Source organism: Paroedura picta, chromosome 3 (genome assembly GCF_049243985.1).
Source record: "Paroedura picta isolate Pp20150507F chromosome 3, Ppicta_v3.0, whole genome shotgun sequence".
Lineage (NCBI taxonomy): Eukaryota > Metazoa > Chordata > Lepidosauria > Squamata > Gekkonidae > Paroedura > Paroedura picta.
The window spans coordinates 117638889-117653296 of record NC_135371.1 but is presented as its reverse complement, the minus strand read 5'-3'; the positions used below and the strand labels follow the sequence as shown (position 1 = coordinate 117653296).

General features: G+C 45.6%; 1 protein-coding gene across 1 annotated transcript; it reads left to right on the top strand.

The window, feature by feature from the left end:
• The first annotated feature begins 2766 nt into the window (after nucleotides 1-2766).
• ASF1B (anti-silencing function 1B histone chaperone) lies at nucleotides 2767-12543 on the top strand. Its single transcript, XM_077327349.1, has 4 exons — nucleotides 2767-2980; nucleotides 7357-7472; nucleotides 9837-10013; nucleotides 11224-12543. The coding sequence occupies exons 1-4, from the start codon at nucleotides 2872-2874 to the stop codon at nucleotides 11419-11421; spliced, it is 600 nt and encodes a 199-aa protein (XP_077183464.1). The 5' UTR covers nucleotides 2767-2871; the 3' UTR covers nucleotides 11422-12543.
• The last annotated feature ends 1865 nt before the right edge of the window (nucleotides 12544-14408 follow it).

Below are 14408 nucleotides of genomic sequence, written 5' to 3'. Positions count from 1 at the left end.
AGTCATTTGCTTCATGATGCATACAATTTACTTCAGTAACTGCTGTTACTCCCATATTTGTGAGCCCACTCTATACAAGAGAATTGACATTAGATATACAAGACAAGGATCAAAGGAAAGATCAGAACATCACAAAGGAAAAATAGGAGGAGGAATAAAATGCAGCTAGACTGATGGTGCTGTCCAAGCACAACTGGCCACTGGCAGAGGAACTTCTTTCCTTTCAGGAAGACTGGCCCAGCACTGAAACAGAAGAAAGAATGGGCAACTTGTGTTTTCATAAAGATTCTTTGCCAATGTTTGGAAAATTAAGGGTGTGAGGCAGTGGCAGATTGAGAAGAGCAGAGGTTTCCTAATAGGGCTCTTCCAACTGCCCCCATCCCCACAATGAAGAGATACTGCTTTTCTGGGAGCAACAATTACAACTTTCCCCTGGGGTCTGGGCTGCAGGATTAATCTTATTTATCCAGTCAGCATGCAGGAGATTCTGGCCATTTCAGCAACAGGCTTCTTGATTGCTTCGCATAGGCTTGGAACTACAACCTACACACACAAAGAGAACTGAGACCCCTCCCATACAGGCCCTGGTGGGAGAAACAAACTAGTTTGGGAGGACCAACTTAAAGGCATACACTCATAAGGATACCACATCCCCCTTCTTCAGAGTACCTGTCTTCTTATCAATAGTCAAAATTATTGAAAACACTTCAGAACTAGGAGTCAGAGGTCTCTAGTACTTGACTAGTTGTAGATTACTCTTTGCTGCTATCCCACAATATAATCCTTGAACTCAGGCAATTCATTTGGCCTTATCTGTGCTTGCAGATGTCCTATCTGGCAGGAAGATCCTAGTACTTACCAACAACATATCAGCAATGTACTACCTAAACAAAAGAGAGGTACGTTGTCTCACTGCCTTTATCTGGGTTTTACTCATAAACTTACAGAGATTCTTCAGGGCCTTATATGCATTGATGAAGCCCCTGTTCAAACCAATAGCGACTTCCTCCCTTGGTTTTCTTACTATGGTTGCCTTCTTGGTGGCGTCACTTCTACCAGGAGGGTGAGGGAGTTGGCAGTCCTTAGGTTTAATCCACCTTTCCTTCAGCTTTTTCCTTCAAAAGTGGTATTGTGCCCAAGTTGAGATTTTTAAAATTTAAGGTCTCCAGGCTTCCTATTTTCTTTCTGAATGCTGAGTCAGAAGCAGAAAGGACACTTAGATATGCTCCTACTTATTGATTATAAAGACCTTCTCCCATAAGATAATGGGAGCTCACTCGGGCCCCAGCATGGGGCTGCATGACAAGATGGAAGATGAAAACAAAGTTGCTTACCAGTAACTGTTGTTCATCAGTGTCTTGTGTGCAAATACACATTCCCGCCTCCTCTGAGGCCTCAGGATAATGTTTCAGGATAATGGTATGGTATACAGTGTTGGGGGGGGGGGACTGAGATGGGGATGCGCTCCTCCCCATAAACCTGTGACCCAACTGGCAGAAAAAAAGACACACATGCAATCCCTGTGTGTGTCTGCACACAAGACATTGGTGAACAAGTTACTGGTAAGCAACTTTGTTAGACCTTTTTTGTCGGGGGGGGGGGGGTGTATTGCTTCCACTGTACCTGCAACCAGTCACATTCCATCCTTAGAGAAGATGTATCCCTCATATTTAACTGTATCCACTAGAAATTTTGTCTTCATTGAACCTGACTCCTTTTCTTCATGCTCTCTCAAGGACTTGTAGGAGTACCTCATCAAGTTTCTCTTTGATGGATGCCGCAGTAATCATGTCACCAGCAATTTCATGAAAACCTGGGATACTGCCAAAACACTCTTAGCTTTTCTGCTGAAAGACCTTGCTGGAAGACATTTTCATTCAAGATGGTAAACAACTTTTTGCCAGCCAGGCTCCACTGCATAACTTCAACCATGGGAATTGAGAACTGTTATCACTCGTTGAGATACCTGATGAACCTCAATGATCCATTCTGAATTATCAGCAGGCAGTGAACCCGTGTGGTTGATTTGGTCACTCTTGTGATGATCCCTTTTTACATCTTCCAGAACTGATTTGAGGGTCGTACGGAAGCCACCTAAGAGGTGATATGGAAAAAGCAACGAAGCAGCAGACGGTCTTCCCGATTATCCTGGCAGTCAAGGCTCTCGGAGATTGTCTGCTCTAGCAGCCAGATGACCTCTGCTGCTGTGCTCCTCACAAGCTCCCTTTAAACATGTCACGGCCGCTCCTTGTTAATTTCCTGCATGCTTGCTCCTGTTAAGGAGATTATCATTATTACCCACCTACCACCCCTGGCTGCACAGAGCTCTAAGGGACACCTATATAGTTTTCAGGATTGAAATCAACACTTTGGAGTTGCACTATTATACTGCCCAGGTTTAAACCGCTGCATCCCCCCCCCCCCCCCGATTTCCAACAAATAATTTCTCTTGTTTCTCCTACGCCTGTTCCGCCGGCTGCTTGGATTGGTCTCTTTGCCTAGCCATAAAGTGCCAGCAGGCCAATTGCGTTCCAGCGCGCTGGAGGGAACAAGCCAGGCGCATGCTGATTGGAGCCGGAGCCGGGAGGGGCGGGCGGAGGAAAGCGTAGGTGAGCGACGATTGTTTAGCTTAAGCTCCCGCCAGGGACCAAATGGGAAAGACAGATTGGTAGGGGAAGCGAGGAGGCGCGGCCTGTGATGCGGAATGGGCGGGTGATCTCAGGCGCGAAGTGTCGGGATTGGCGGAGGGGTACGTTTCGCCGTGCAGTGATTGGCCGCGGCGCTGCCGCGTCGTTAAACCGGCTGCGCGCGGAGCGGGTGTAGGGTGGTCGGGGGCTGTTGGAGTGCTGGCGGAGGGGAAGGGAATCTGTCATGGCGCGGGTGTCGGTGCTGGGAGTTTCGGTGCTGGAGAACCCGAGCCCCTTCAGCCACCCGCTACGCTTCCAGGTGCAATTCGAGTGCGGAGAGGCTTTGCCTCACGGTAAGTCCATCCCTGCCCACTGGCATGCCCGGGGACGGCGCGACCCGTCAGAACAGCCGCCTCCAGGCACCGGGCGCCTGCATCCCTGGCCGGATTAGTTCATGGTGAGATTTGTTACCCGCCGCTCCCAGGCAACTGGCTCGTGGCGGGTTGCTGAATAAAACCCCACAATAATAAAACCATAATAATGGCCAATGATAACAAATCCCGGCAGCGAAAAATACTAACCCCCCCTTACCCCTCTCACAGACCTCGAGCATCCGGCACGGTGGGTATTGATGTTAGTGGGGGCGGCCAGTGTTCCCGCCGTTTCGAGGAGGAGCTACAATCTTCCTTGCCTTGGCCTCAACCCAATGCCTGGTGGAAGAGCTCTGTCTTGCAGGCCCTGCAGAGCTGTGACAGTTCCATCAGAGTCCTCAGCTCTTATAAGAGCTCATTCCACCAGGCTGGGGCCAGGGCCAAAAACCCCTGGCCCTGGTCGTGGCCCCTTGTGGGAAGAGATGTTAGTTTGCATACCCGCTGAACTGGGTAAGTGCGCTTCCTGGGCTGGTCCCTTCCTTGTTAGCCACAGGACCTCCGTCTTGGAGGGGTTGAGTCTCAGGTGACTATGCTTGAGCCCTCGCCATAGCTTCCAAACAACTGACAAATGTTTCTGGGGGAGAGTCCAGTCGGCCATCCATCAGGAGACAGAGCATACTGGTGACAACCCAGCCCAAAGCTCCAGAGCAGCTGGGTCAGAGGACGCATATAGATGTTGAAAAGCGTGAGGGAGAGAACCACACCCTGAGGGACTCCACAGGACAGTTGAAAGGGGCTTGACAATTCTTCCACGGCCACCCTCTGTCCAGTTCTGCAGGAAGGGCTGTCCTCCATATCCCAGATCCAGCGAGGCAGTGGGCTAGCAGCTTATGGTCAACTACATTAAATATGGCCACAGATCTAACATCATGAGGATCATCAAATTGCCCCCATTCAGCTGGTCCCAGAGAGAATCTGTCAGGGTGACCAGTACTGTCTCCACCCTGTGGCCAGGTCAGAAGCCACTAGTATAGGTCAAGTGCTGAAGCTTCATCCAAGTACGCCAGGAGCTGGTCTGTGGCAGCCCTTTCAAACACCATACCCATAAACGCAAGATGTGAAACTGGGTGGTAGTTGGATGGATGCAGATCTAGCAATGGTTTCTTCAGTAAAGGATGGATCAATGCCCCAGGGAACTCGTTGGATGACAGGGAGAGATTGTATCCCCGGAGACCTGTCTGCTGGTTGCTCGATTTGAGTAACGAAGATGGACAGAGATCTAGGGGACGGGTGGTTGTCCCCAGCTCATCCACTTTGGTTAAAGATCTGCCTGAAGTCATCAGACGTTAACCACTGAGACAGTCTTGAAGCCTCCAGTTCCCTTTCTATATCAAAGGTAGCAGGTAGGTCATGGCGGAGCAACAAGACTGTCCACAAAAAAGCTTGCTAATGTCTTACAGCTCAGATCCAATTGACTAGAATTTTTGCATCCTTCTTCGAGAGTGGTAAGAGATTGAATTACCCTAAATAATTGTGCTGGGCAAGAACTCACAGATGCAATGGAAGTGGAACTTCCACTTTGCTGCCTTCACCACCATTTCATATGGCTTCATAAGCACGCAATAGGATGTGCTTACAGATTTGTGCTTACAGATTTTGTCGGTGGTGACTGGAGGCAGCTGTTTTGATGGGTGGGGGCTGCATGGGGCCAGGTTGGGAGAAAGAGAGTTGTGAGTTCCCACAAGGTTTCCCTTTAACTTATCCTGGGTTTATGGTCGTGGGTGTTTTTGGCTAAAAAGAGCTGTTCTTCTGGCTTCTAGAATAGCCTAGCTGTGTGGAGCGACTGGCTGACCCAGATGCTCACCACTGTGGGGTATGATGGGGCAAGATATACATTACCTGAATCCTAGAGTCCTGCCAGTCTCCTCTGCTGGCCTTTGTTTTATGGTCTCCTGTCCCTCAGGCATAGTCATGAAGCATGCTACTGCAAAGAGAATTCCAGCTTCTGTTAAAATGATAGAATTAAATTTCTACTTTTATTGTCAGGAAACCATTCCTTCACAGGTTATTTATTTTATTTATTTATTATTTAATTTCTATCCTGCCACTCCTGCAAGAGGTTTTGGTGGGGAACATTTTTCCAATAAAATTTCCATTAAAACCCCAAGATTACAGCTTAAACCAACACACCTTGGCTGTGATAAAAAACACCTCTCCCCCCCCCCACAGCACCCTGACTCTGGGTGAGGAGAATGATGTCCTGGTTGGCTTGGGGAGAGGCCATTGATCTTACCCGCCCAGGCCTCTTCTCCCTCCCCACCCACCCTTAGACAAGAGTTGCTCTCAGGAGATGGAGGGAGGGAGGAATATTAGCTAGTATGAAACCTATGAATATAGTCTTTTGGGGGGGGGCAAATAACAGCTAACGTGGCATTGGGATTCTTTATGGTTATGGGATGCTGGGCTTCAAAATAGCTATAGTCACACCTTGAGTGTCTTCAAAAGTTGTTTTTTGCTAAGGTGTTTAATTAAACAAATTCTTGTTCATTTATTTATCTACTGTACTTATAGTAAGATCTTACAAGGTAGAAATTTAATTCCATTGTTTTAACAGAAGCTGGAATTCTTTTTGCAGTAACATGCTTCAGGTCTACTGTCAATATAGTCCTCCCATCAGAGAAGAGGCTTGAATTTTTTTCAGGGGATGCTTCCCCTGGACTGAGCCCCTGGTATTCACACACACACAGCCCTAACTGAGATCTAGCTAGGCACTGCTTAAATAGAAGTATTAGTCAATAATTTCTTATGACCTATCTCCATGCAATGTAGTATCTGCAAAAAGTCAATGTTAAAGTGATTTGTGAGTACGCTGTAACCTGGAATTAGCTGCCTCTTTTCAGCATTTCTATTAGAAGAACTCTTTCATACAATGCCAAGATATCAGAGGGAAGTTTCCAGTGACTGGTTTTTGGATACAAGTTCTTGTAATTATGTTTACTATGTCACACGGAAGAGCTTGTTAACCTCCATTGCTGCACTAGTAATCCTTCATAGCAAGTTTCCAACAATATTTTGGGATCATTTTTTAACGTCTGAAAGTAGAAGAAGGATATAGATTTAAAAATGGAGTATATTCTTCACATCACACAACATATAAGACTGCTTTTAGATGTGCATCTATCAAGTAAGAGCCTCTTGTGGTGCAGGGTGGTAAGGCAGCCAACATGCTGTCTGAAGCTCTGACTATGAGGCTGGGAGTTTGATCCCAGCAGCCAGCTCAAGGACTGACTCAGCCTTTCATCCTTCTGAAGTCAGTAAAATGAGTACCCAGCTTGCTGGGGGGTAAAGCGTTAATGACTGGGGAAGGCACTGGCAAGACCACCCTGTATTGAGTCTGCCAAGAAAATGCTAGAGGGCATCACCCCAAGGGTCAGACACGATTCGGTGCTTGCACAGGGGATACCTTTACCTAATATCAAGTAAAGATCTGAATTACTTTTGGGTCTCCACCTGCCCAGCAATGCTTCTAGCAAACTGCCTTTTTTCAAGTTAACCAAATATGTGTTTATTCATTTAAATGTTAATCCTTGCCTTGTTTAAAAATGGGAACACTGTATAAATAGCTGCACAGTACTCCAGGTGAAAGAACCTCTCGTGGCGCAGAGTGGTAAGGCAGCCGTCTGAAAGCTTTGCCCATGAGGCTGGGAGTTCGATCCCAGCAGCCGGCTCAAGGTTGACTCAGCCTTCCATCCTTCCGAGGTCGGTAAAATGAGGACCCAGCTTGCTGGGGGGTAAATGGTAATGACTGGGGAAGGCACTGGCAAACTGGTATTGAGTCTGCCATGAAAACGCTGGAGGGCGTCACCCCAAGGGTCAGACATGACTCCGTGCTTGCACAGGGGATACCTTTACCTTTACCTTACTCCAGGTGAGGAAGACTTATTGTAATCATGGCTGCTCTCCACAGGGGGCTTTTGCTGCAAATTTTAGGGTTTTATTCCAAAGAAATATTTTAAATAAGCTGGCTTCATGAGGATCTGAGGATATTGCATCAGTATTCTGGCTGTTGCTTTTCAGGGGTGTCTTAAATACCTAAACAGAGATGCAACTGTTCTGAAAAGTCTGCTTGTGACATATTGAGAAGCAAAATAGAGTTAATGATGTAAACTTGGCTTGCTTGGTGAATGAAATCCTCAGTTTAACTCTTGAACAGATGCATATGTTTTTGAAACATTAATACTGATTCTGGTTGTAATTTAATGGCTTTGTGTAGGAGGGTTAGCTACATTTCCATTAAGGCTCTGTGGTTGTGATGTTTATATTATTGCTGTTTTCTTCTGTATTATTTTTTTTTTCAGATTTAGAGTGGAAGATCATTTATGTGGGCTCTGCTGAGAGTGAAGAGTATGACCAAGTTCTTGACTCTGTGCTAGTGGGACCAGTTCCAGCTGGGAGGCATATGTTTGTATTTGAGGTAAGAGCAAAGCTACTTGGGGAAAGGGAGGAAATAATTGTGGTGGAGGATGGGATGAGAGAGAAGCATGAGGCTACAGGTTTATGCCTACTTATATTATTAAAATAAAACTAGTTAGAAGAATTTAAAGCATGAACCTGTACAAATTTATTTGAGAGGAAGTAACTTAAATGGACTCCAGGGAATGGTAGAGGACAGGAAGGCTTGGAGGATCATTGTCCATGGGGTCGCGATGGGTCGGACACGACTTTATACCTAACAACAACAACAACTTCAGTGGACTAAACAGTGTGGAGGACTAAATATGTAATCCTGTGCAGAGATACTCCTGTCTAAAGCCTCTGGATCTGACTAAAGTAGCTTAAAATATGGATCATAGTCTTGAAAGCTAAAGGTCCTTGTCCAAAAGGGTTACAATCCAAAGAGTATAACCAAGCAAGAAGGGAAAACATTTGGGAAAAAACATCAGTGTACATATATGGATTACTTAGATCCATTCCAGTCTAATTTTGGACTGGGTTGGGAATTGAAATGGTCTTGATCAGCATGGTGGATGATATGCATCAAGAGTTGGACAGAGATGTGTGACCCTCTTAATTCTCCTGGACCTCTTGTTGGCTTTTGATACCATTAATGATGGTATCCTTCTGAGCTGTGTTTTGGGACTGGGAGGTACTATTCTGTGGTGGCTTTGAGGGTAGATTTCAGAGTTTGGTGCTGGGGGACTGCTGCTCTACACTTTGGCCTATGGGTTTCCCCAAGTTTCTGCCTTATGGTCCATGCTTTTAAACATCTATATAAAGCCTTTGGAAGAGATCTGAGTTACACACAGCTCTATCTTGTGCTACCATCATATCTCAGGAAGGCTGTGGAAACTGAACAGGTGCCTAGATGCAGTTTTAGAGGGGCTAAAAAGCTGAAGCTTAATCCTAAGAAAATAAAGTAGCAACTGTTAGTTGAAGGCCTAACCTGGGAAATGGGTTATCCCCTGTTCTGGATGGGATTGCACTCTTCTTAACAGAATAGGTTTGTAGCTCTGGGATGCTCCTGGACATGAGCCTCCTGTTGGTTAAACAAGTGGCACCAGGGACTAGGAGTGCCTTTAACCAGTTTCAACTAGTGAGACAGCTGCAGCCCTTCCAGGATAGAAAAGCTCTTGCCACTGTGGTGCATGCCCTGGTAACATCTGGATTAGATTAGTACATTGCACTCTGTGTGATGCTGCCTTAAAGACTGTCCGTAAGCTATACTTGGGACAGAATGTTTCAGCCAGAATATTGGCTTGAGAAGGCCTTAGAGCAGAAACGTTTGTTAGAATGCTGGATGAGAAGGAGGCTATTAAAATAGGAGCTTGGCTTTCAGAGCTGCCACTGTGATATTGCCTGAAATTTCATAATTGTTTGCCTTTCTCGGCCTAATTGGTTTTCCATTTCCTTTTCATAGTCCAAATTACCTGCATACGGGTCTTCTGATGCTTCTTGCTTTTGTGTTTATATTACGGCTTATGGCTGAGGTACAAACAGACTTGGTGACAGTGAGCTCTGGTTTGCTGGCATCTTGTCTATCAATTCATTTAACAAAATCTTTCTTAATTCAAATCCATATATTCGATAATGTAAATTCTTGTATGTGAGAGACTCTGTTTCATACAAGATCCATGCTTTCTAAGGACAATTCCTGTGAAGAGCTACATTCCATTATTAACTAGGGCCCTTCTGCTAGGTGATCCTGGCTACTCTGGAGGGAGTGCATCTTGCATTGTCTGAAAATATGAAATGGCTTGGGGTGCTGCTGGATCCAGCTTTGCTGATGGAGAAACCTCACTAATCTGGGACCCGTGTATTGGAAGGGCTGCCTCTCATGTTACGTGTACTAGCTTCACTCATCTGATCTGTGCCACTGGTCTGGCTCCACCCATGGTTCTACCTGCTCTGCCACTGATGAAGCCTACACTGTTTCTGTGGCTGGCCTGGAGTTATGACCTAGAGTTATGAACAAACGAGGAAGCATTGCTCCTTGTTGAGTGTATATCAGAGCTTTTCTAGTAATAACTTGTTTGGACTGTATTTTGGGTAAGCTAGCTTTTTTTGAAAATTGTTCCAGGCTGTAGTGTTTTTTATGCTTACTAGAGTGTATGAGGCTGTTCCATTATACTGTGAATTGCTGCTAGAAGAAAGGCAGCACAGCGTTTTAATTCTTAAAATTCTCGGTTTTGAAGGTTACTGGCTGAACTTAGACCACTGAATATCTTCAGTTGCTGTGAGGATTGATGGGGGGAAATGTAAGCAATTTCTCTGAATTCTTTGGAAGAGTATAATACAAATGTTTCTAATGCTTTTTGTTTGCACTGCCTCCTCCCTGAAGGCCAATTCCCCCAATCCTGGTCTAATCCCTGAGAGTGATGCTGTGGGAGTTACAGTTATACTCATCACCTGCACTTACCTGGGCCAGGAGTTCATCCGCATTGGCTACTACGTCAATAATGAGTATATGGACCCAGAACTCAGAGAGAATCCACCCCTCAAACCAGATTTTTCTCAGGTGAGATGCTGATATGGTAAGAGCAGACTTAATCTGACCACTTCCTTAAATTTGAGGAGACCCATGTCCTTGGGTCTGTAACTGACACCTTTAGTTGTTACTGAAGATATAAAATAACTTTTGTGGGTATGCATTGATAGTGTGGTATAGTGGTTAAGAGTGGCAGCCTCTAATCTTGAGAACTGGGTTTGTTTCCCCACTTCTCCACATGCAGCCAGCTGGGTGACCATGGGCTACTCACAGTTCTTTTAGGACTGTTCTCACAGAGCAGTTCTGTTAGAGGTCTCTCAGCCCCACCTACCTTACAGGGTGCCTGTTGTGGAGGGAGGAGGGGAAAGGTGTTTGTATGTTGCTTTGGGACTCCGGGGAGTGAAAAGCAGGGTATAAAAAGCCATCTCTTCTTCTTCTTTTTCTTATTTAGTGGCAAAAGGAGAAGGAAATGCTCTAAAGCAGCATTTCTGAAAGGGGAAGGGCATTGCAAACAGTTTTGCATAGTTAAGAGAACCCCTGATTCTGTTGTTCTTATATGTTAGAGAATTATAGGAACTAAAGAGGAAAGTATGTGATGAGGAGGTGAGAGGGGGAAGAGCACCGATCTTAATGAGTCTTAAAGACAGGAGAGGCTTACGTTTATTTAGAGAATTTACATCTACAGAATTTACATAAATAAAGAGAAGAAAGCCTTATTTACAGTTGCAACTGGATTTAATAATTATGTGCTAATTAATTCAGGTGAGAATAGGTGTCACAGGTAGTTTGAGAGTCTTGACTCTTGGAGATTTGCATGTTATGAGAGGCAGATACTTGGCTCTGTGTTAAGAACTTTGATGGGTTCCTCCTGGGAGGAGTCAAACTCTGAACAAAGTGTTAAGATGAGTTTTTGAGTGATTCAAGAAAATCAGGGCTGGTGGATTATAAAATTAACCTTCAGGGGTAGCTGTTTATGCTTTTGAATATGGTATCTGAGTTCCAAAATACTATCCCAACAATGGAGTCAATGTGTCTAATCAGCTATAGACTATAACGGCAGGCCAGTAATAGGTGAACTTTTCCAGATACAGCATAGTGAGATTAAGATCAGTTTCATTTTTGTCATAGCTGTAAGGTGGTGATCATTTGTCTGATTCTTCTTGTACATATGTGGAGTTGCTGTAGCTATTAGTTCCAGAATAAACTAATCTTAATATTTCACTCTGTTCTTGCTTCCTAGCTGCAGAGGAATATCCTAGCATCCAACCCTCGTGTCACTCGCTTCCACATCAATTGGGATGGTCCTAGAGATGAAATGGACAATATTGAAAATGTGGATCCAGAGCAGGATGGCTTCCTGTCCCCTAACTGTGCCTACATCAAGGGGTTGGCCCCTTCAATGGGCCTTCAGCCTGAGAATTCCATGGACTGTATGTGATCCAGGAATAAGCGTCTAAGGACTGGACATGGAGAAGGGCAGTTTATAATTTTTTTGTGGGGAAGCTGAAAGGGAAATGAATTTTGTCAGTGAGGCAACTGAATTCCTAAATGGCCTCTCTGGGTCAAACTTTTCTCAGCCCTTATCCTGTTGGAGTTGAACAAGATGATTTCCTGGCTATAAGTTCTCAGTTATGCCATGGGAGTTTGTGCTCGATACCTGCACCCTCTACTCTTGACAGCCATCTAGTGCAGCAACTGAGTAAGCAAAAATCCTGTGTTTTTCCCTGTTTTGTTTTGCCAAATCTGGAGTCCAGGAGTAATGTGCAGTGCCACGTCACTCTTTTTTTTCTCTTGAGATTCAAGTACCTCTATTTCAAGAACTTGACTCTTCCTTTGCTCTTTGGGTTCTGACAGAGGTGAGCCTCAGGGACCTACTGCCAGCATAATGGCTAGTTATTGCAGCCACATTTTGCTGCCTGTCATCAGAAGCTTAGAACCTGTTTGATCCAATATCGCAGCCATTGTCCTACTACTTTACTTAGCATCAAAGGTGATGGAAATCTCTTACATGAGTTGGAAGTAGAGAGGAGGGTTGCTTCTTATTATCTGGGGGTTCCTTTTGCTGCTTTTGCAAGCTCTCACTCTGGGCTTGCACTAGTACCCATCTTTGTATTACTATCACCAGCAGTACCCTCTCCCCAAGGCCAGAACTGGCAGGAATGTTATCTCCTGCAAGCAGTGTCAGAATTTACAAAATCCTTCACAGGTGCTCTTGCCTGAAGGAGTATTGAACACACCTTTCTCATAAAGTCACGTTTGCTCCTCGGGCGATTAGGCTAATTCGTAGTCACTTTCTGCACTTAGCAAGTTCCTCTCAAATTACTCTCTTTTATTAGGATCCTTTTCTGCTAGGGCAATGTTTACATCTTTGAGGTGGGAAAGTTCTTTTTCTGGCCCCCCTCCCATCGGTTTCTTTACTTTCAGTGACTGCATGCCCTGGTGCTTTGGCCTGTTTTGCTCCCTGAAATTACAATAATTACTGCGTACAGGTCTTTTGAATCATTTTACATTGTGGAATTGATGTCCAATTAATAAAACTTCTGGAAGAATTTATTATGAATGGAGTTGTAGCCATTTTTCTAAGTAGATGGAAAACCATGGTAGAGTCTCATTATGAATGTCATGTCAACGGTGCTCACTGTGGCAAGATGGTAACCTTGGGCAAGGGTAAAGGGGTGCAGGTAGGTTTCACTCCTTTCAGATATACGCCTCTCTTTAGCAGTGTTATCTAGAGCTATTCCAAGATGCCTGGGTAGCAGTCATGAACAGAATACTGTTCAGTTTGTCCTTCCCACAGCAGTGCACATTGCCCCACAAAATAATTTGGGGAAAACAGTTCTTCTGCAGGAGGGGGCCTTGGCAGAAATCATCCCCCTGTTGTGCTGCAAAAATCTATGCATGTGTGAAGGGCTGTCACTTAGAGGAGGGCATGAAAAGGTTCCTGGTGGCAGCAGAGGATAGGAACTGAACTAATGGATTTAGACTACATGTATAATGATTTTGACTAGATGTCAGGAAAAGATTTTTCACAGTCAGAGTAGTTCAGCAGTGGAATAGGCTGCCTAAGAAGGGGGTGGTGAGCTCCCCCTCACGGCAGTCTTCAAGCAGCTGCTAGGCAAATGTTTATTTTAGGCTGATCCTGCGTTGAGCAGGGGGCTGGACTAGATGGCCTGTATGGCCCCTTCCAACTATTATTCTACTAGTAATCAAGCCTGCTGTAATATAAATACAGGGGGCGCTAGGCAAGGGAGCCCCTGGCGCTCTGAGCGGCTGCCGGGGGCTCCCTTGGGTGGCGGCCTGACGCGTCGGGAGGCGCGAAGCACCTCCCCACGTGTCAGGCCGCCGGCAAGGAAGCAACTGCGAGCTGCGCTCCGCGTGGCTCGCAGTTGCTTCCTTGTCAGCAGGGCGGGAATCAGCCGGGCCAATCGGCCCAGCCTCTGGTCTTTCCGGAGGAAGGGGCCAATCGGCACCCTTCCTCATCCCGGACAGAGCCCGCCCTAACTCCTCCCCCTAAGCCCTTACGGCTTTATTCAGTCTGCGGCGTCCGTGGCGCCGCAGGCTGTGTAAAGATGATTCTATTATTCTATTCTATAAAAAGTACTACCACATAGGAAGATTTCCAGATTAAATGTGTATTTATGTGTGTGTGTGTGAACAGAAATGTGTTAATGGCATGCATAGAACTAAATGAACTAGTGCCACTATAGGGAGACTCCAGTCCTGGGTATCACAAGATTTTACTACTAAAAACGATGGTTTGAAACATATGGTATAGCAATCCTACTGAAATTAAGTAGATATGGGGCAGGTCAGGGCCTGCATGTGAGACTTTGGGTTGGAAATGTCTGCATATGGTATTGGGGAAGATTGCTTCCTATTTCTTTGCAGGCCACCTTATACCCCCTCTGATGCTGTTCCTGAGTATTCTGTCTTCACAAGCAGGATCAAGAGAGTGGGTTATTTTGCACAGCAACCTTTCAACCGCACAAAAACTCACTGCTGTCTAGGATGTTCTGTGAACAATTTAAGTGTATCCTAACCCTGTCTTGTGGCGCAGAGTGGTAAGGCAGCAGACATGCAGTCTGAAAGCTCTGCCCATGAGGCTGGGAGTTCAATCCCAGCAGCCGGCTCAAGGTTGACTCAGCCTTCCATCCTTCCGAGGTCGGTAAAATGAGTACCCAGATTGCTGCTGGGGAGTAAACGGTAATGACTGGGGAAGGCACTGGCAAACCACCCTGTATTGAGTCTGCCATGAAAACGCTAGAGGGCGTCACCCCAAGGGTCAGACATGACTCGGTGCTTGCACAGGGGATAACTTTACCTTTAACCCTGTCACGCCTTCTCTCTGCCCATCCGGCATTTCTCCCAATATGTTCATTTTTTGTATCCTTTCTCTTGCTTATTACTACTGCAGTATTGGCCATT

What these genes read in the sequence shown, in the direction of transcription:
- ASF1B (XM_077327349.1), top strand. Translation starts at nt 2,872, where the DNA reads ATGGCGCGGGTGTCGGTGCTGGGAGTTTCGGTGCTGGAGAACCCGAGC. An exon ending in GGCATATGTTTGTATTTGAG is followed by an intron (nt 7,473 to 9,836) that starts GTAAGAGCAAAG and finishes TCCTCCCTGAAG; the next exon opens with GCCAATTCCCCCAATCCTGG. An exon ending in TCAAACCAGATTTTTCTCAG is followed by an intron (nt 10,014 to 11,223) that starts GTGAGATGCTGA and finishes CTTGCTTCCTAG; the next exon opens with CTGCAGAGGAATATCCTAGC.